Genomic DNA, 21,447 nt, shown 5'->3' on the forward strand with positions numbered 1-21,447 from the left:
TTACACTGTTACAGTCTTAAGGCCATAAAATGTCCAAGGTAACACATCAACAATCAGGTACCTTCACTGGAGGATGGCCAACGGTGTCCAGAAAACCTCTGTTAGCTGGGAAGGCACATGGCTGACATCTGCTCCAAGTTCTGGTTTCAAAATGGCTTTCTCCCAAGACGTTCCTCTCTAGGCTGCAGTTCCTCAAAAATGTCACTCTTGGTTGCTCTCAGGGTGTTTGTCCTCTCTTAGCTTCTCCAAAGCAAAAGTCTGCTTTCAACGGCTGTCTTCAAACTGTCTCTCATCTGCAGCTCCTCTCTCAGTTCCTGTGCATTCTTCAAAGTGTCCCTCTTGGCTGTAGCAAGCCCGCTCCTTCTGTCTGAGCCTACATAGTGCTCCAGTAAACTCATCAAGTCCATGGTAAATGGGCGGGGCCACAACTCCATGGAAATTATCTAGAGTTATCACCCACCGTTGGGTGTTTCCATGGAAACAACCTAATCCAAATGGTCCAACTTAATCCCCACTAACATGTCTGCCCCCATAACATTGCATCAAAGAACATGGCTTTTTCTGGGGGACATAATATATACAAATCATTACAGTGGGAGACTTTAAAATTCTCAGTATCTGACAAATCAAAGTGGTAAAACAAAAAATGAGTATTTGGAGAATCTAAAAATAAAATAAATCACTTTTTATCTACAGAGACTCTACTGTACCCACTCCCACCATGTCCAAGCAATATTTGCAAACACTAGCTTTCTGACTTTCTCCTTGTCTATCAGACTCCTCCCATAGTCATCTCCTTCCGCACCCAGCTTAGATTCCACAGTTGTTTACTCCAGCTACACTCACCCTCTTCAACTCCTTTACTCCACTGAAATTTCAATGTGTTTGCCTAAAAAATTGCAACTGAAGGGTAATCCATTTACCACCATCTTTGTGCTTTATTGGCATGCTACTGGCTACTAAGTATTACTACAGATGGGGTGAGTGGACAGGTGTGTGAACCACAAAATTGTGGAGACTAAAAATGTATATGTATTCCTATGGCTTCAGACACCATTCAACACCTATTTACTGAGCATGTACTATGTTCCAGTACCACTACCAGGCACTAAAAAAGAAGGGGTAAACAAGAGAGTCTCATTTTTGTTCTCTTAGAGCTCAATGTCTAACAAGAGAGATACACATTAAACAATTAAATATACAATTATTTAATTTCAATTGTGATTAGTGATGCTAAGGATAAGTATATGTTGTAACAGTATATTAAGGGCACCTGATCTAGTCTGCAATGTCAGGATAGGCTCTCTTGAGGAAGGGCACTTAAGCTGAGACCTAAATTATGAATAGGAGACAGTTAGGTAAAAGGGATGGGGGAGGCAGTGAGGAGAAGAAGCGGGAGTGTATTCTGGGCAGAAAAATCAGAATATAGAAAGGCCTGGAGACAAACGAGTTCATGGTGTGTTTGAGAAACTAAAAGAAGACTGATTCAGATGAAGCAGAAAGATGAAAGAAAGTGTGATGCGAAATGAGGTATCCATGGATCAAGTTACTTAAGACTTGAAGGCCATACTGAAAATTTTGACCATCACAGCAAACAGAAGCTTTTGAGGAGGAATGAAATAATCATATTTGCATTTTTTAACACTCATTCTACCTATAGTGTGGAGAATTGATTGGAAGAACACAGGGAGTTCTGTTAGGCCTCAGTTGTAATCTAGACATTTTATAATCGCAGCCTGGACTGGGATGATAGCAGTGGAGAATGAGAAAAATGGATGGACTGGAAAGAGTCAGGAGGTTATTCTGAAAGGAGATGATTCATTGGACAGTGGCAGAGGTGAGGTGAAGGGAGAACTAAGGATATCTCCAAAGTTTCAAACATGGAAAACTAGGTGGAGGTAGGATCTTCCATTCAGGGAAGAAAACACATTTCCAGGTTTGAGGCAGAAAGAAGAGATCATGAACTTAGTTTTATATATGTCAGTTTAAAATGCTTGTGAGATATCCAAGTAGAGGTGCCAACCAGGCAACCTGGATTTACAGGTCTGAAAATAAGAAGAGAGCTGTAGGCTAGATATAAATTTGAGAATCACCAAGAAATGAATAGTAAATGAAGCCATGGCCTGAGGGAAACTGCAGAGAAAAGTATTAAGTAAGAAAAGAAGGTGGCCTAATATGAACTTTAATGATCTCCCAACATGTAAAGTTTGGGTGGAAAAGAAAAAGCCAATAAAGGAGATGCAAAAATAGCAGCCAACATAGGAAGAGGAAAACCAGCAGAGAGTGTTCCATGAAAGCCAATGGAAGAGAATGTTGTAAGAAGAGGGAAGTGGTCAACACCGTAGAATACTCATCAGAGATCAAGGAAGGGACTGAAAAACATCCACTGGACTTAACAATACAGAGGAGACCAGCAAACTTAATAAGAGCTTTTTAAATGGACTGATAAGTGATACCAGGTTGGAGTGGACTGACAAGTACATGGAAGAAAAGGAAATGAAGGCAGCAAATGTAGAAAACTCTTCCAAGAAACTTGGCTAAGAAAGGGAAAAGAAAAGTATGGACAGCTGAAAGGATAAGTAAAGTACAGGTAGGTTTGGGAGATTTATTTCTTTTTAGAATGGAAGAGAAATAAGCATATTAAATGCTGATGAGAGAAGAATCTAATAAGGAAATATGTGAAGATACAGGAAAGAGAAGACTCCAGTCTCAACTGTGACCTCGAAGGCTCCTGGGCAATTCTGTGATTTCTCTAAGTCAGCCCTTCCACTCTCCATCACTATTTTTTCAGATTTTTTCTCCTTTCTTCAAACCTCCTACTTTTCAAAAATAAATAGGGCAAAGAACCCATCAGGTGGAATTTCAAATTCTTACCACAAATCTCCATCTTGATCCCATCTGTTCTTGTTCCTCTTGGATGCCAAACTGAAAAGGCTTTCTCTCAAATGCACTCAGTTTTGACCCCTACAGTACTACTCCTTCCATGGCTTTCAGGACATTCTTATTCACCTGGTTCTCTTCCTACCTCTGTGATTATCCTTCTCTGTTTCTGAACCTATATTCCTCTTTCTCCATCTCCATCCTTTTTTCCAATTATAAAGTTTATTTTCTTTCTATGGCATGCTTATTTAACTAGCTAAATTCTCAGCTTCAACTTATTAAGATATAAACATACAATATTTTTATACTTTCCCCACAAGTACTCAGTTGAATCCTCCTGAGTATGCACACTGAAACTACACAATTGTCAGTCACACTCAATTTATCAAAGCATAGCTTTTAAATCCCATCTATGGAGGACCTGACTCATTAGCACAAGTAAGAACTAAAAGATGCCTGTGGAGGGGAGGAGCATGGCTTGCTCTCACACTGGATCTCCCTTCCCTTCCTCAATCTTGTGCTTCCCTGCTTCTCCCTCTCTTACATTCATAAATGTGTCCTCTGCCGTAAGTGGCAGCTGTGCGGAACAAAGCAATATCCTACTTACAAGAGCTTACTAGCTATTAATGATAGATTGGCTCCTTCTCTAGGAGCTCAAATAATGTTGACTGCCAACAGAGTCAAGTGTTGCCAGGAGAAGATGTATCCCAGGTCTTTCTCTAATTCAGTCTGAGGTCAGTGGCCCCTACCGATGTCTGTAGTAGGAGGTGATCTCTGCATGGATGGCATATGTGGTTTTCTTGGTCTCCTCAGGTTCACCCTGGCTCCCTCTGCCCCATTCAGTATCTGCCCCAACTCCATCAGTTTTGTATATACTCACCTAGCCAAGTGTCCCCTAGGAAGCCCCAGTGACTCCAGTATCTTCACCAATGACCATGCTCCTTGACTCACATAAACTCTAAGACTCACTGAGGTCCTTGTTACTTGATCACTGAGAACTCCCATCCCATCTCCTTCACAGGAACATTTTCCTATAATCCCTTCAAGACCGACTGGCATGGGCTACTCCAGCAAAGGAGATGGCCATCACTTCATTAACTGTTCTCCCCAAAAAGCAATCTTCTCCTAGCCCACGCTCTAGCTCACCTAGTAAGGGGACAGGGAAGATGCAGAAGTGATAGTTAGAGTATAGTTTTGCTAGAACGCCACTTCTTAGCAAGTCATGCAGTGATGTGGCTGATGTCATAATAAGCACTTCTTCAGACTCAGAAACAGAGGAATTTAGTCTCTTTCAATCACAGGGGTGGGCTCTGGTCAGCAATCCCAAGCAAAGAGGAAATGTACCTCATACCATCATTTTAGAATTATCATATGTGTTATATAATGCAGATATTACTAACTGCATTTTACACAAAAATCACAACAGTGATAAATCCTGTCAGTGCATACACTTGCAAATATGAGGAAAACTCCTGGGTTCTCTGTCTCAAAAAGGTACTAACCAAATGAGATAACGGATAGAAATGTTTTGATGATGTCCCAGTTTGGATGTATTATGTCCCCCAAAACTCCATGTTCTTTGATGCAGTCTTGTGGAAGCAGACGTATTAATGTTGATTAGATTGGAATCCTTTGATTGTTTCCATGGAGATGTGACTCAATCAACTGTGAGTGAAAAGTTCGACTGGATAATTTCCATGGAGGTGTTATCCTGCCCATTCAGGGTGGGTGTTATTTGGAACACTGGATTCGTATAAAGGAGTTCACAGACAGAAGGAGCAGGGCAGCTGTGAGTGACATCTTGGAGAGCAACTGAGAGTGACATTTTGAAGAGCTTTAGTTAATAGAGGACAAAACACCCCAAGAGCAACATTTTGGAGAACGCCATTTTGAAACACAACCTGGGAACAAGCAGATGCCAGCCACATGTGTTCCGAGCTAACAGAGGTTTTCCAGATGCCAATGGCCATCCTTCAGTGAAGGTACCCTGTTATTGAGGCCTTACTTAAGACACTTTATGGCCTTAAGACTGTAACTCTGTACCAAATAAACCCCCTTCATAAAAACCAATCCATTTCTGGTGTTTTGCAAAAAGGCAGCATTAGCAAACTGGAACAGACAATGAACAGAGAAAAACAAAAACAAAAGGAACTGTAAGTTATTATATACTCCGCATATGCTTAGACCAAATATCAAATTGCATCTGTTTATAATCTCACCTGTAAGTCCTAAATGGAGAAGGGTAAAGCTGAGTATGAAAATAACTTCTAAGCTCCCAGATTTCTTTTCCTTAACATGAGCCTCTGAGCATTTTGGCACAGTATAAGGAAAGGAGAACACATGTCTTCTCCCCTCACTGCTGAAACCTTCCCTATTTTTCTGTTCTACAATTTATACAACACATTTCTATTAGTACTAAATTTCCACAAAGCTTTGGGTGAATGAGTGACAGAGCCAGAAATAAAAGCCATACTGTCCTATGTCCATGTCTTCTTTCCTTGAAATGCAGTATCACAGACAGATGCAATAGCTTCTGCTCATCAGAAAAAGACATGAATGCAACTGGTCAGTCTTTCTACTATAAGAAGTACACAATACAATTTTATTTTTTCTGGCAACCTTTTGTTCATTTACTTTTTTAGGAATTCCTTTTTTTACTTTTATTGTGGTAACATACATACAACACAAAATTTTCCATTTTAACCACTTTCATGTGTACAACTAAATGATGCTAATTAAATTCACAATGTTGTGCTATCATAACTACCATCCATTAACAAAGCTTTTTCATCAACTCAAACAGAAAACTCTGCAATCATTAAGCAAATAACTTCCCATTCCCCACCACCACCTCCTGGTAACCTATCTCTGCATTTCCTATCTCTATGTATTTGCTTATTCTAGGGATTTCATGTAAGTAGAATAATATATTTGTTCTTTTGTGTCTGGCCTACTTCATTAAATATGTCTTCATGGTTCAATCACCTTGTAGAATATATCAGAACTTCATTCCTTATTAAGGCTGAATAATATTCAATTGTATATATATACCAAATTTTGTTTATTCTTTCATCTTTTGACGGACACTGGGTTGTTTCCACTTTTTGGCTATTGTGAAAAATGCTGCTATGAACACTGGTGTACAAATGTCTGTTTGAGTCCTTACTTTTAATTATTTTGGGCATATAACTAGAAGTGGAATTGCTGGATCATATGGTAATTCTATGTTTAACGTTCTGAGAAATCACCAAACTATTCCACAGTGGCTGTACCAATTTACATTCCCACAAGCAATGTACAAGGGTTCTTTTTTTCCTCTCCAACACTTGCTATTTTTCTTTTTTTAAAAACAGCCATCCTAGTGAGTGTGAAGTGGTATCTCATTATAGTTTTGATTTCCATATCCCTGATGGCTAATGATGCTGAGAATTGTTTCATGTGTTTACTGGCTATTTGCATATCTTCTTTGTCAACCTCTTTGTTATTTTTAATCACAAAATCAAAGACTCTGCAAGGATACCCTAGAGATTTTCTAGTCCTGCAATCCATAGCCCCAAACAAAGTCCAGTAGTGCCTTCTACCACAACATGCTGACTCATTATATTCTAAGAATCTGATTTTACATAAAAATATTTTCTTAAAACATAAAATGTTTTCACATCCTGACAGAAATGAATATTAATTGTGACAACCAAACCATGAATTTGGGTGATATTGATATGAATTTGGTTCATTCTGAAACCTGCTTCTGAGGAATCATATCTTCAAGTTAGTCTGAAACTAACTTGGAAATGGCTGTTTACAATTTAAGAAGAAATGCAGATGCTGTCTCAATATATAACTTTTCTTTGCTCCTTCACATATTTCAAAGGTTAAGTAATGAATTCCAGGGTTCTCAACTATGTTCAATGTAGAAACATAAGACACTTCCTCTTTAATATTACTATATGATGTATCACTCTGGTATTTTTTGACATAATCTTATTCAATATAAAGTAACATAGTATATAATTTCTATTTACTAAAAGGCCAGTCTTTTTAGTGGATTTTTAGAGACAGACTCTGTGGTGTGTCTGTTTAATATCCTACTACAAATACCAAGTTATCTAAAATTAGAAAACACACCTTTCAATGACATCCCAATCCCACCCAGGATTATTTACGGTTAGCCATCAATCTCACTTTCCTCTGACCGGAGTGAATTAGGAGAGTGATAACTATCTCAGCGGAAAGGGAGCAATGTCCAATTAAAGACATTAAACATGAAACTAAAGAATGTCAAAATCTCACTAGTGCCACCTACAGCCACCAATGGAGAATGCAGATAAGAGAGATGTATATACATATATATATAAAATATACACATGCACACATACAAATATGTGTGTGGGTGTGTCCCTTGATCCTTTTGCCCAAGACTATGTATCAAGGCAGCTTCCTACCAAATCTTCTGCTGAATGTAAAAATATATATTTAGGTTAATACCAAAAGGTAGTGGGAGGGCACTTTTCAAGAAACACATGAAGGATAATGCTGATTTTAGTGTACCGATCAAAAGAATAACTTCTGACAAGAGGTAATGAAGGGAAAAATACAGAGAATTTATTAACACTAAAAAGTGAGGTAAATAATAAAGTCAGGTGTACCAAAATTGGAGAATGCAAATAGACTACAAAGCCTCAAAGCAAACCTTACCTTACATTCCACCACACTCTGATCTGATTCACAAGTTACATAGATTTCATCTACTGCCCGGCGAAGATTGTCAAAAAGAAATGCCCAATATCGAGCTCTTAGATCAATTTTCCGAGGGTGTCTTATTTTAGTGGGACTTTTATCAAAATGTTTGTCTCCAGTTGTAGATGATGTTATTTTACAGTCTACTGCAGTGTTCTGGTGAAATAAAATAAAACATGAAAAAATATAAATAAAAATATCTCCAGGGATTGGATTTTTGTATAAAATACATTTTTCAAAATAAATACTTTGAAACAAGACATTCTTCTTTTCAGCTTCTATCATATCACACTGAGTTCATCAAAACAAAGCTTCTCACCTTAAACAAAAGAGGTGGGTTCATAAGGTCAATTTTTATTTCAGATACTTCTTATTGAATATGAGAATGACTTCAACAGTGAATAAACCCTTAGCCAAAAAGGAGCACTAAAATTGTTTGTGATTAACTGGAACACATATATGACATGTTTATACATACTCACAAACAATAAATAGTAATTTCTGACATTCTGAAATTGTTCAAATATATTCTTTTCATTTACAAATGGCATGTACTACAGTTACATTCAATTTCTTAATTTTATTTTAAACTATTTTCCCACTAAAAGTAAAAATTAATATACAGGAAACAATTTACTAGAAAAGAAAATGGAAAGAATTAGTAAAAACAAGCATCAGCTGCAGAGTAGACCCATCAAATGAAATAACTTTAGTGTTCACATGACCCAGTCTTTCTTCACTTGCTCAAGTCGACTTTGAAAATACAAAGTTATATCCTACAGTTGTATAAATTATACCAGACTCATTCCAGCAAAAACAAGAGCATTCAGTTTACTAATCTAAAGACCTAAATTCAAAAGGCAAACCTGAAGCTTCTCACTAGAAATACAAAGAAGCAGTTTATTTCTCTGTGGCTACTTAAACTGGAAAAAAAAATTAATTAAATACTTACCTCCTAGTACAGTTAGAGCAACAAGCAATCTCAGATTTGTTTGGGTTTTTGTTTTTTTTGCTGTTCTTGTCGTTATTTGTTTTTTTCTTTTTAATGAAAGAGCCCCAAAGTAGGGAATATCTGAAACAGAGGCTAACACCCTCACTGTTTTGTTTCAGACCTAGGATTTCAATTATAACACTGATTGCCATACCTCATATATCTTTTATAGACAATCTTAGGTTTATATAGAACCATTACCATCAAAAAATAAACAAACAACATGCACACACATGCCTAAAAGGTTAAGGTGGAGTTCTCTGCAGTCAAGGGAGGAATGTCATATTTGGCAAACAAAAATTAGCAAATATTTTATCTGACAGACCCAAATTCTCAGTCACGATGGGAAAGGCCATCAATCACTTTACCAACATTCAAGCAATAAAAATTTTTTATTCAATTTTATTAAGATATATTCACATACCATACAATCATCCAAAGTGTACAATCAACTGTCCACACCACAATCATATAGTTAGAGCAATAAAATTTAAGCCATTTTCAAAAACTCAGAAAGCCTATGCCTCAATTGTTCTCTAAGTTCTTTCTAGCTTAACAGTAAATGATTTAATAACTATGGCAAATATTTCCTCCTTGGACTAAAGCAAACTCAAAACCCCATTTGACTATCTTCTGTCCCAGACACAAAGCTTTCTTCTATCTGTAACATTGCTGATAACTATGAAATAATAATTAACAATTTATACAGGACTATATATCATAAATCAACTTCACATAATCTCCTGACCCCCTCTATAAACTTTTTAAAGTAGGTATTTTTAGCTCCACTTTGTAGATTAGAAAATTGAGGCTCAGAGGCTAAGTGACTTGTCCACGGTCAGAAAGCCACAGGAGACCATCTTCCAGCTAGAGCTCTACAATTCTGCTGGCTTCCCATTACACTGCTGGCCAAAGCCCTTCCTGCTAGCCTTTTACCAAAGCCATGTACCTCAATTCACTGGTATCTTTCTATACATCATCTAAAGTTAAAATTAACTTGCGAAGTTTCCTAAATTATACTTCCTCCTACATTTTTTCTACATTGATCAGCAAAGGGCTAGTAGCTTCCTGTGAACCTAACTCAAACCTTATCATGAAATTCTCATTCATCTTCACCCAATTATGTATTTACCATGTCCTACATCCATAAAATGTGTATATCATTTTTACTATCTTTTCTTATAATGTAGAATAGGTAATACTACTTTGAGGTTCAGATGTTTTTGCTCTGTGTGTCTGCTATGTTTGAAGCTTTTTATTACCAATGATTCCAGGAAGGTAGAAACTACAGCTCAGTAATTCCATCTGAAAGGCACTGTACTATGCAAATTTGACATTAAATTTTGACAAAAATAGTAATACTTTATATTTTATATGTATATTTACATACATATTTCTATTTTGTAAAGGGCTCCTAGAAAGACAGTATTTAATCTTCCAACCACCTGTAAAAATAGGACAGGTATTATTATTTCTATTTTATAGGTGGCAAAATTAAGGCTCAGAGAGGGTGAATTTCTTGACAAAGTCAAAGAGTTAAGGGTGGCAGAACTGGAACCATACAACCCAGTCTTCCAGCTTCTGATCCAATGTTCATAATGCATTAGGCACAGTATCTGGCACACAATTAAGTGCCCAAATAATGTTAATTATGATTATTGTGAGAAAGATAAAAAGGAGAAGAAATATGCTTATAGAAAAAAATGTGAATAAACTAATTAGTATCAAATTTGTGAAAAAGACAGAAGAGGCTCATCAAATCCTAAAGGCTGACAAACCCAGTAGAAAGTTTCACAGTATAGGGCTCTTACCTAATACTGATAAAAAGTAATAGTAGTAATAATAATAATCGCTGCAGCAGCAGTTCCTAACATTCAAGGCATACTTGCTGTCCGTCAGACAATCGCCAAGTGCTTTCCATATAGTTACGCTTAATTTAATCTTTGAAACAATTTAAGTCATAGGTACTGTTATCTCCATTTTACAGAGGAGGAACTGAGGTTTAGCTAAGTTAAATTATGACCCCGAAGGTTGCACACTAAATAAGTGGCAAAGCCAGGATTCTAAATCTACCAACTATCCAACTGAAACTACTTACCACATGTAAGTTTCCCAAGACATTATAGAAGACAAAACAATCAAAACTTAACAGGAAAATTTAGACTCATGAATTCCATGAGGTGATACTGTTTTAATTAATAAAAGAGAAAAAGAAAGAGGGAGTAAAAGAGAAAGAAAGGGAAGGAGAGGGGGAAGAGTTGGAAAGCAAGAGATTGCTATTTCTGACCTATCCCTCTCAAAGGGACTCATAAGCTCCTCTGAGAATCTGGCAAAATCTACAGACTTACCCCCAGAAAAATGCATGTGCATATATAAAATTGAACATATATTTTCCAGATATTCATGGACCCCACCATAAACCCCAGATTAAGAAGCTCTCTTCCTGTATTTGTAGGCATTTCCAATTACCCTAATTCCAAAAATGAAGATTTCTTTTTGGTGTCTTCTCTTCCTGAGATAAGACAGGTTCTTAAATGTGTAACTAAGGAAAAAATTAAATAAATAACCCACTCAAATTATCAATACAGTAGCTTTGGTACCCAATTTTTTTCAATGTAATATGAATTAAAAATTTAAACTAGTCTGTTTTTTAATAAAATTTTCTCTACCATAAGAGAAATACATATTCAATTCAAAAGACTTAAAACAAAAAGAAACAAAGAGAATCACTCATAATATTACACTCAGAAATATCCAACGTGAAAACATTTTTTTTGCTTGCTACATACCAGGTATTCTTTTAAGTAATATACACAGATTAAATTACTTACACCTCAGAATAAACCTATAAAGTAGATACTATTATTAACTCCATTTTGAAGATGAAAAATGCACATTAGCCAGAATATATAACTATTCACATTCAGTCTTTTGTTTGTTTGTTTTTTCCCAGATATTTTTAATATAATAAAACATTTCCAAAAAAAGTTGAAGTCTTGTTTCCCTTCCCAGTTTCACTCCCTCTCCCCACTCTCCAGACATGTCTATCATGAATTTGGTATATACCCTTTCCAGACCAAGATTCTTTTACTACGTATGTATGGAACAGTAAACAGATCTAGGGAAGCGATCAGTTTATTTTGGACATTTCTGGTTACATACATCTATTAATAGCTAAGCAGAAATGTCAAGTAGGCAGCTGAAATTAACATACAAGCCTGGAACTGAGAAAAGAGGCCTAAGCTGGAGATATAAATTTGTAAGTCACTGATAAATGGTATTTGAAGCCAGCATATTGGAGATCAGCAAGAAGGTGAACATATATAACAGAAGAGCAAGAATGAGACCTGGGACACTCTAGTGTGAACTAGTTAGGAAAAGAAAGACCAATAAAGGAGACTGAGCAGGAGCAACCAGATAAAGAAAGTTATGTCCTGAATGCAAGTAAAGAAAGTATATCAAGAACCAAGTGATAAACTGTATCAAATGCTGCTAAAATGAGGACTGAGATCTGACCAATGGATTTAACAACACAAAGGTCATTGGTAACCTTGCCAAGAGCTCTTTCAGAGGAGCAAGGGGTACAAAAGCCTGATTTAAGATGCAAGTTATAACAATACATCTGTACGCTGATGAGAATGCTCCAAAGAGGCAAAAAATAGAAGCTACAAGAAAAAGAGGGTACAATTGCTGGAATAATGACCTTGAAAAGGTGAGAACACATTAGAGATCTAGTGCATAGATTCAAGAACATGGTCTATTCATCTGTAATGAAAGAGAGCACACTGCACAGGTCAAGAAGGAGGTAGGCTGGAAGATGTTGTAGTGGAAGCACATGACAGTTCTCTTCTGTTTGCTTCTATTTTCTCAGGGAAATAGGAAATAAGACCATCAGTTGAGAGTGATGATGGAAGAGAAAGTCTTGAAAGCATGAAGAGAGATGAAATGAAATAGCCTATGAGAATGGGAGAGTGAATGAATAGGGAAATGCAGTGGGACTTTGGGACAGTACTGCTCCCTTGAAGTTACTAGTCATGAAATGTAAAAAGAGCTTAATCAACATGATTGGTACTTTTCTCCAGGCATGTTCTAATGCCAAGAGGTGCACAGCAGAACAGGCAAAAAGAATAAATCCAACAAGCACAAACTACCAAGGGTTAGGGTAGCTAGATAGTTGAGAGAGTACACAAGGAAGTCATTATGATGAGAGACAAACCACAGAATCTTGGATTTCCAGGGAAGTGCAGACATATGGAGGGTGGGGTATGAAAGAGTGGTAGGATCAATAAGTTATAGATTTCATGGGGCTGAAGAATTATTGCAGTTAAGGCATCAGAGTGAGTAAGGCAAAAAAGAAAGATGGTGACAGGTGGAAGAGGGAAGGCTGATACTGAGATCATGGAGGGGGAGACGTGCTGTTAGTAAGAACAAGGCAAGACTCTGCCCATGGGAATGAGTGGAAAACAGGGTTACTGGAAGAGAGAAATTCAAGGAACTGAAAGGATAACAGTCGTGCTGTACAGTGAGCCAGAATGAGGGGAAGGGACCGGATAGTCCGTAAGTGACTGCAACAAGAAGGAGAAGCAAATTGTGTAGTCTGATGGCATGTACCTCAAATCTGGGAGTCTTAGGAGAATGGAGGGAGAACTGTCCAAAATGCCAGTAAGGAGCAAGCAGGAAACCTAATCCATCTCTAGGACCAGTGATAATGAGAGTTGTGGGGGAGAAAACAACTACTACTTAAAAAGACTGTGGGGGAGGGACTTCTGGGAAGATGGCAGAAAATGGATAGGCAGAACTCACTACTCTGCCATAAAACAATTAGAGAACCAGTAGAAAATGACCAAAGCAGCAATTGTGGAGTCTAGGTGACCAGAGAAAGACCTTTGCATTACGTAAGGACTGGATGAAAAATCAGAGAAACTACAATTGAGTATTGGGGTGAGTATATTCAATTGTGACCACCCTAAGGTCCACCACCACGCAATGGCCAAAGCAAACAGCCAAAAAGCAGCACACCCTTGCTTCGGAGAAGTGGGGGAGGCAATACTCTCAGTCCCACACACAGCCTAGCATTCCCATCTAGGAACCCAGGAACCAGGAGACTCATTTTATTCACATTCAGAGACTCTGCTGTGGTGCCCAGTGCCTATCCCCCATCCCTAGGGCAGGCCGCTGCAGGCACCTGGACTTACAGTCTGAGAAGCCCTCCCCTCAGGAGGAGAGGGGGCCGCAGAGCAGTGCTGATCTGACAATTGGTCAGCAAGAGAGAGACTCTGGGTCCCTCTGCCTTGATCCTTTCTCTACAGGGGCTTAGAGTGCTCACTGTCACATAAGCAGAGAGGCGGGGGGTGGGGAGGGGGGTGAGGGAGATGCTTTGCAATGCCAGGCCCTTCCCCCACCCCCAAGGCAGTCCTACTGGCCAGCAAAAAGCAGAGCACTCCTGGGCCACCTGCTGGCTGAAGTTGAAACTCACAGCCCCGTAGCCCAGAGTCTTTCCACATGAGAAGTCTGGGAATCATGAGACCCATTGCACCTATAAGCCAGAGTCTTCAAACGGTGAACAGAGTCCACCCCCCAACCCCAGAGCCAGTGGCTTCCATCACACCTGGGGGGGAAGGAGAGGGGCGGCAGACTTGACTAGATTTTCACCTGGTTTGGACCCTGTCCAGTGGGCTGCAGCAGTCAGGGAGACGCAGGGTTGTGGGGAAGACATGGCCCAAGAATGCCATCTGCTGGGAAGACTGGGAAAGTACACTCTGGCAAACTGCTTCTCTGCCCAGGTTCCAACAGACTTCTGAAAAGGGCTGCACTCCCCGAGTTAGGCCCTGGCCTTGGTTTGGCTGGGAATTACTGACAAATCAAGTGGCAAAGGACACCTTCAAGGCAAATTCAAGCAAAAACAAAATCTTAGATGAATGAGGGAAACCAACTTTCAAAATAACCTTATCAAGAGAATCAAATGCCAAGAAATCAACAAAAAATCACAACCCATATAAAGAAGAAAGAAGAGGGGAGGCGGGGCAAGATGGCAGACTTGTGAGCTGTATGTTTTAGTTACTCCTCCAGGAAAGTAGGTAGAAAGCCAGTAACTGCGTGGACTGGACACCACAGAGCAACCTGACTTTGGGCATACTTCATACAACACTCATGAAAACGTGGAACTGCTGAGATCAGCGAAATCTGTAAGTTTTTGCGGCCAGGGGACCCGCGCCCCTCCCTGCCAGGCTCAGTCCCGTGGGAGGAGGGTCTGTCAGCTCCGGGAAGGAGAAGGGAGAATTGCAGTGGCAGCCCTTATCGGAAACTCATTCTGCTAATCCAAACTCCAACCACAGATAGACTGAGACCAGACACCAGAGAATCTGAGAGCAGCCAGCCCAGCAGAGAGGAGACAGGCATAGAAAAAAAACAACACGGAAAACTCCAAAATAAAAGCGGAGGATTTTTGGAGTTCTGGTGAACATAGGAAGGGGAAGGGCAGAGCTCAGGCCCCAGCTCAGGCCCTGAGGCGCATATGCAAATCCCGCAGAAAAGCTGATCTCTCTGCCCTGTGGACCTTTCCTTAATGGCCCTGGTTGCTTTGTCTCTTAGCATTTCAATAACCCATTAGATCTCTGAGGAGGGCCTTTTTTTTTTTTTTTTTTTTAAATCCTTTTTTCTTTTTCTAAAACAATTACTCTAAGAAGCCCAATACACAAAGCTTCAAAGACTTGCAATTTGGGCAGGTCAAGTCAAGAGCAGAACTAGGAGAGCTCTGAGACAAAACGCAATCATCCAGTGGCTGAGAAAATTCACTAAACACCACAACTTCCCAAGAAAAGGGGGGTGTCTGCTCACAGCCATCATCCTGGTGGACAGGAAACACTCCTGACCATCACCAGCCCCATAGCCCAGAACTGCCCCAGACAACCCAGTGTGACGGAAGTGCTTCAAATAACAGGCACACACCACAAAACTGGGCGTGGACATTAGCCTTCCCTGCAACCTCAGCTGATTGTCCCAGAGTTGGGAAGGTAGAGCAGTGTGAATTAACAAAGCCCCATTCAGCCATCATTTCAGCAGACTGGGAGCCTCCCTACACAGCCCAGCAGCCCAGAACTGCCCTGGGGGGACGGCACTCACCTGTGACATAGCACAGTCATCCCTCAACAGAGGACCCGGGGTGCACGGCCTGGAAGAGGGGCCCACTTGCAAGTCTCAGGAGCCATACGCCAATACCAAGGACTTGTGGGTCAGTGGCAGAGACAAACTGTGGCAGGACTGAACTGAAGGATTAGACTATTGCAGCAGCTTTAAAACTCTAGGATCACCAGGGAGATTTGATTGTTAGGGCCACCCCCCCTCCCTGACTGCCCAGAAACACGCCCCATATACAGGGCAGGCAACACCAACTACACACGCAAGCTTGGTACACCAATTGGACCCCACAAGACTCACTCCCCCACTCACCAAAAAGGCTAAGCAGGGGAGAACTGGCTTGTGGAGAACAGGTGGCTCGTGGACGCCACCTGCTGGTTAGTTAGAGAAAGTGTACTCCACAAAGCTGTAGATCTGATAAATTAGAGATAAGGACTTCAATTGGTCTACAAATCCTAAAAGAACCCTATCAAGTTCAGCAATGCCACGAGGCCAAAAACAACAGAAAGTTATAAAGCATATGAAAAAAACAGACAATATGGATAACCCAAGCCCAAGCACCCAAATCAAAAGATCAAAAGAGACACAGCACCTAGAGCAGCTACTCAAAGAACTAAAGATGAACAATGAGACCATAGTACGGGAGACAAAGGAAATCAAGAAGACCCTAGAAGAGCATAAAGAAGACATTGCAAGACTAAATAAAAAAATGGATGATCTTATGGAAATTAAAGAAACTGTTGACCAAATTAAAAAGATTCTGGACATTCATAGTACAAGACTAGAGGAAGTTGAACAACGAATCAGTGACCTCGAAGATGATAGAATGGAAAATGAAAGCATAAAAGAAAGAATGGGGAAAAAATTGAAAAAATCAAAATGGACCTCAGGGATATGATAGATAATATGAAACGTCCAAATATAAGACTCATTGGTGTCCCAGAAGGGGAAGAAAAGGGTAAAGGTCTAGGAAGAGTATTCAAAGAAATTGTTGGGGAAAACTTCCCAAATCTTCTAAACAACATAAATACACAAATCATAAATGCTCAGCGAACCCCAAATAGAATGAATCCAAATACACCCACTCCGAGACATATACTGATCACACTGTCAAACACAGAAGAGAAGGAGCAAGTTCTGAAAGCAGCAAGAGAAAAGCAATTCACCACATACAAAGGAAACAGCATAAGACTAAGTAGTGACTACTCAGCAGCCACCATGGAGGCAAGAAGGCAGTGGCACGATATATTTAAAATTCTAAGTGAGAAAAATTTCCAGCCAAGAATACTTTATACAGCAAAGCTCTCTTTCAAATTTGAGGGAGAGCTTAAATTTTTCACAGACAAACAAATGCTGAGAGAATTTGCTAACAAGAGACCTGCCCTACTGGAGATACTCAAGGGAGCCCTGCAGACAGAGAAACAAAGAAAGGACAGAGAGACTTGGAGAAAGGCTCAGTACTAAAGAGATTCAGTATGGGTACAATAAAGGATATTAATAGACAGAGGGGAAAAATATGACAAACATAAACCAAAGGATAAGATGGCCGATTCAAGAAATGCCTTCACAGTTATAACGTTGAATGTAAATGGATTAAACTCCCCAATTAAAAGATATAGATTCGCAGAATGGATCAAAAAAAATGAACCATCAATATGTTGCATACAAGAGACTCATCTTAGACACAGGGACACAAAGAAACTGAAAGTGAAAGGATGGAAAAAAATATTTCATGCAAGCTACAGCCAAAAGAAAGGAGGTGTAGCAATATTAATCTCAGATAAAATAGACTTCAAATGCAGGGATCTTTTCAGAGACAAAGAAGGCCACTACATACTAATAAAAGGGGCAATTCAGCAAGAAGAAATAACAATCGTAAATGTCTATGCAACCAATCAAGGTGCCACAAAATACATGAGCGAAACACTGGCAAAACTAAAGGAAGCAATTGATGTTTCCACAATAACTGTGGGAGACTTCAACACATCACTCTCTCCTATAGATAGATAAACCAGACAGAAGACCAATAAGGAAATTGAAAACCTAAACAATCTGATAAATGAATTAGATTTAACAGACATATACAGGACATTACATCCCAAATCACCAGGATACACATACTTTTCTAGTGCTCATGGAACTTTCTCCAGAATAGATCATATGCTGGGACATAAAACAAGCCTCAATAAATTTAAAAAGATTGAAATTATTCAAAGCACATTCTCTGACCACAATGGAATACAATTAGAAGTCAATAACCATCAGAGACTTAGAAAATTCACAAGTACCTGGAGGTTAAACAACACACTCCTAAACAATCAGTGGGTTAAAGAAGAAATAGCAAGAGAAATTGCTAAATATATAGAGACGAATGAAAATGAGAACACAGCATACCAAAACCTATGGGATGCGGCAAAAGAAGTGCAAAGGGGGAAATTTATACCACTAAATGCATATATTAAAAAGGAAGAAAGAGCCAAAATCAAAGAACTAATGGATCAACTGAAGAAGCTAGAAAGTGAACAGCAAACCAATCCTAAACCAAGTACAAGAAAAGAAATCACAAGGATTAAAGCAGAAATAAATGACACAGAGAACAAAAAAACAATAGAGAGGATAAATATCACCAGAAGTTGGTTCTTTGAGAAGATCAACAAGATTGACAAGCCCCTAGCTAGACTGACAAAATCAAAAAGAGAGAAGACCCATATAAACAAAATAATGAATGAAAAAGGTGACATAACTGCAGATCCTGAAGAAATTAAAAAAATTATAAGAGGATACTATGAACAACTGTATGGCAACAAACTGGATAATGTAGAGGAAATGGACAATTTCCTGGAAACATATGAACAACCTAGACTGACCAGAGAAGAAACAGAAGACCTCAACCAACCCATCACAAGCAAAGAGATCCAATCAGTCATCAAAAATCTTCCCACAAATAAATGCCCAGGGCCAGATGGCTTCACAGGGGAATTCTACCAAACTTTCCAGAAAGAACTGACACCAATCTTACTCAAACTCTTTCAAAACATTGAAGAAAATGGAACACTATCTAACTCATTTTATGAAGCTAACATCAATCTAATACCAAAACCAGGCAAAGATGCTACAAAAAAGGAAAACTACCGGCCAATCTCCCTAATGAATATAGATGCAAAAATCCTCAACAAAATACTTGCAAATCGAATCCAAAGACACATTAAAAAAATCATACACCATGACCAAGTGGGGTTTATTCCAGGCATGCAAGGATGGTTCAACATAAGAAAATCAATCAATGTATTACAACACATTAAGAAGTCAAAGGGGAAAAATCAATTGATCATCTCAATAGATGCTGAAAAAGCATTTGACAAAATCCAACATCCCTTTTTGATAAAAACACTTCAAAAGGTAGGAATTGAAGGAAACTTCCTCAACATGATAAAGAGCATATATGAAAAACCCACAGCCAGCATAGTACTCAATGGTGAGAGACTGAAAGCCTTCCCTCTAAGATCAGGAACAAGACAAGGATGCCCGCTGTCACCACTGTTATTCAACATTGTGCTGGAAGTGCTAGCCAGAGCAATCCGGCAAGACAAAGAAATAAAAGGCATCCAAATTAGAAAAGAAGAAGTAAAACTGTCATTGTTTGCAGACGATATGATCTTATATCTAGAAAACCCTGAGAAATCGACGATACAGCTACTAGAGCTAATAAACAAATTTCGCAAAGTAGCGGGATACAAGGTTAATGCACATAAGTCAGTAATGTTTCTATATGCTAGAAATGAACAAACTGAAGAGACACTCAAGAAAAAGATACCATTTTCAAAAGCAACTAAAAAAATCAAGTACCTAGGAATAAACTTAACCAAAGATGTAAAAGACCTATACAAAGAAAACTACATAACTCTACTAAAAGAAATAGAAGGGGACCTTAAAAGATGGAAAAATATTCCATGTTCATGGATAGGAAGGCTAAATGTCATTAAGATGTCAATTCTACCCAAATTCATCTACAGATTCAATGCAATCCCAATCAAAAGTCCAACAACCTACTTTGCAGACTTGGAAAAGCTAGTTATCAAATTTATTTGGAAAGGGAAGATGCCTCAAATTGCTAAAGACACTCTAAAAAAGAAAAACGAAGTGGGAGGACTTACACTCCCTGACTTTGAAGCTTATTATAAAGCCACAGTTGCCAAAACAGCATGGTACTGGCACAAAGATAGACATATAGATCAATGGAATCGAATTGAGAATTCAGAGATAGACCCTCAGATCTATGGCCGACTGATCTTTGATAAGGCCCCCAAAGTCACTGAACTGAGTCATAATGGTCTTTTCAACAAATGGGGCTGGGAGAGTTGGATATCCATATCCAAAAGAATGAAAGAGGACCCCTACCTCACCCCCTACACAAAAATTAACTCAAAATGGACCAAAGATCTCAATATAAAAGAAAGTACCATAAAACTCCGAGAAGATAATGTAGGAAAACATCTTCAAGACCTTGTATTAGGCGGCCACTTCCTAGACTTTACACCCAAAGCACAAGCAACAAAAGAGTAAATAGATAAATGGGAACTCCTCAAGCTTAGAAGTTTCTGCACCTCAAAAGAATTTCTCAAAAAGGTAAAGAGGCAGCCAACTCAATGGGAAAAAATTTTTGGAAACCATGTATCTGACAAAAGACTGATATCTTGCATATATAAAGAAATCCTACAACTCAATGACAATAGCACAGTCGGCCCAATTATAAAATGGGCAAAAGATATGAAAAGACAGTTCTCTGAAGAGGAAATACAAATGGCCAAGAAACACATGAAAAAATGTTCAGCTTCACTAGCTATTAGAGAGATGCAAATTAAGACCACAATGAGATACCATCTAACACCGATTAGAATGGCTGCCATTAAACAAACAGGAAACTACAAATGCTGGAGGGGATGTGGAGAAATTGGAACTCTTATTCATTGTTGGTGGGACTGTATAATGGTTCAGCCACTCTGGAAGTCAGTCTGGCAGTTCCTTAGAAAACTAGATATAGAGTTACCGTTCGATCCAGCGATTGCACTTCTTGGTATCTACCCGGAAGATCGGAAAGCAGTGACACGAACAGATATCTGCACGCTAATGTCCATAGCAGCATTATTCACAATTGCCAAGAGATGGAAACAACCCAAATGTCCTTCAACAGATGAGTGGATAAATAAAATGTGGTATATACACACGATGGAATACTACGCGGCAGTAAGAAGGAACGATCTGGTGAAACATATGACAACATGGATGAACCTTGAAGACATAATGCTGAGCGAAATAAGCCAGGCACAAAAAGAGAAATATTATATGCTACCACTAATGTGAACTTTGAAAAATGTAAAACAAATGGTTTATAATGTAGAATGTAGAGGAACTAGCAATAGAGAGCAATTAAGGAAGGGGGAACAATAATCCAAGAAGAACAGATAAGCTATTTAATGTTCTGGGGATGCCCAGGAATGACTATGGTCTGTTAATTTCTGATGGATATAGTAGGAGCAAGTTCACAGAAATGTTGCTATATTAGGTAACTTTCTTGGGGTAAAGTAGGAACATGTTGGAAGTTAAGCAGTTATCTTAGGTTAGTTGTCTTTTTCTTACTTCCTTGTTATGGTCTCTTTGAAATGTTCTTTCATTGCATGTTTGTTTTCTTTTTAACTTTTTTT

At 38.8% G+C, this 21,447-nt stretch overlaps 1 protein-coding gene across 4 annotated transcripts in view; it reads right to left on the reverse strand.

Annotated features, from left to right (window-relative positions):
* Positions 1–21,447, reverse strand: part of SCAPER (S-phase cyclin A associated protein in the ER) — a 600,702-nt gene that overhangs the window by 501,609 nt on the left and 77,646 nt on the right. For all 4 annotated transcript variants that reach the window (XM_037833320.1, XM_037833321.1, XM_037833318.1 and 1 more), the window contains exon 5: positions 7,576–7,773. In XM_037833320.1, coding sequence (XP_037689248.1) covers positions 7,576–7,773 — 198 coding nt within the window. The remainder of the gene's footprint in view (positions 1–7,575; positions 7,774–21,447) is intronic.

This window comes from Choloepus didactylus, chromosome 4 (genome assembly GCF_015220235.1).
Source record: "Choloepus didactylus isolate mChoDid1 chromosome 4, mChoDid1.pri, whole genome shotgun sequence".
Classification (NCBI taxonomy): domain Eukaryota; kingdom Metazoa; phylum Chordata; class Mammalia; order Pilosa; family Megalonychidae; genus Choloepus; species Choloepus didactylus.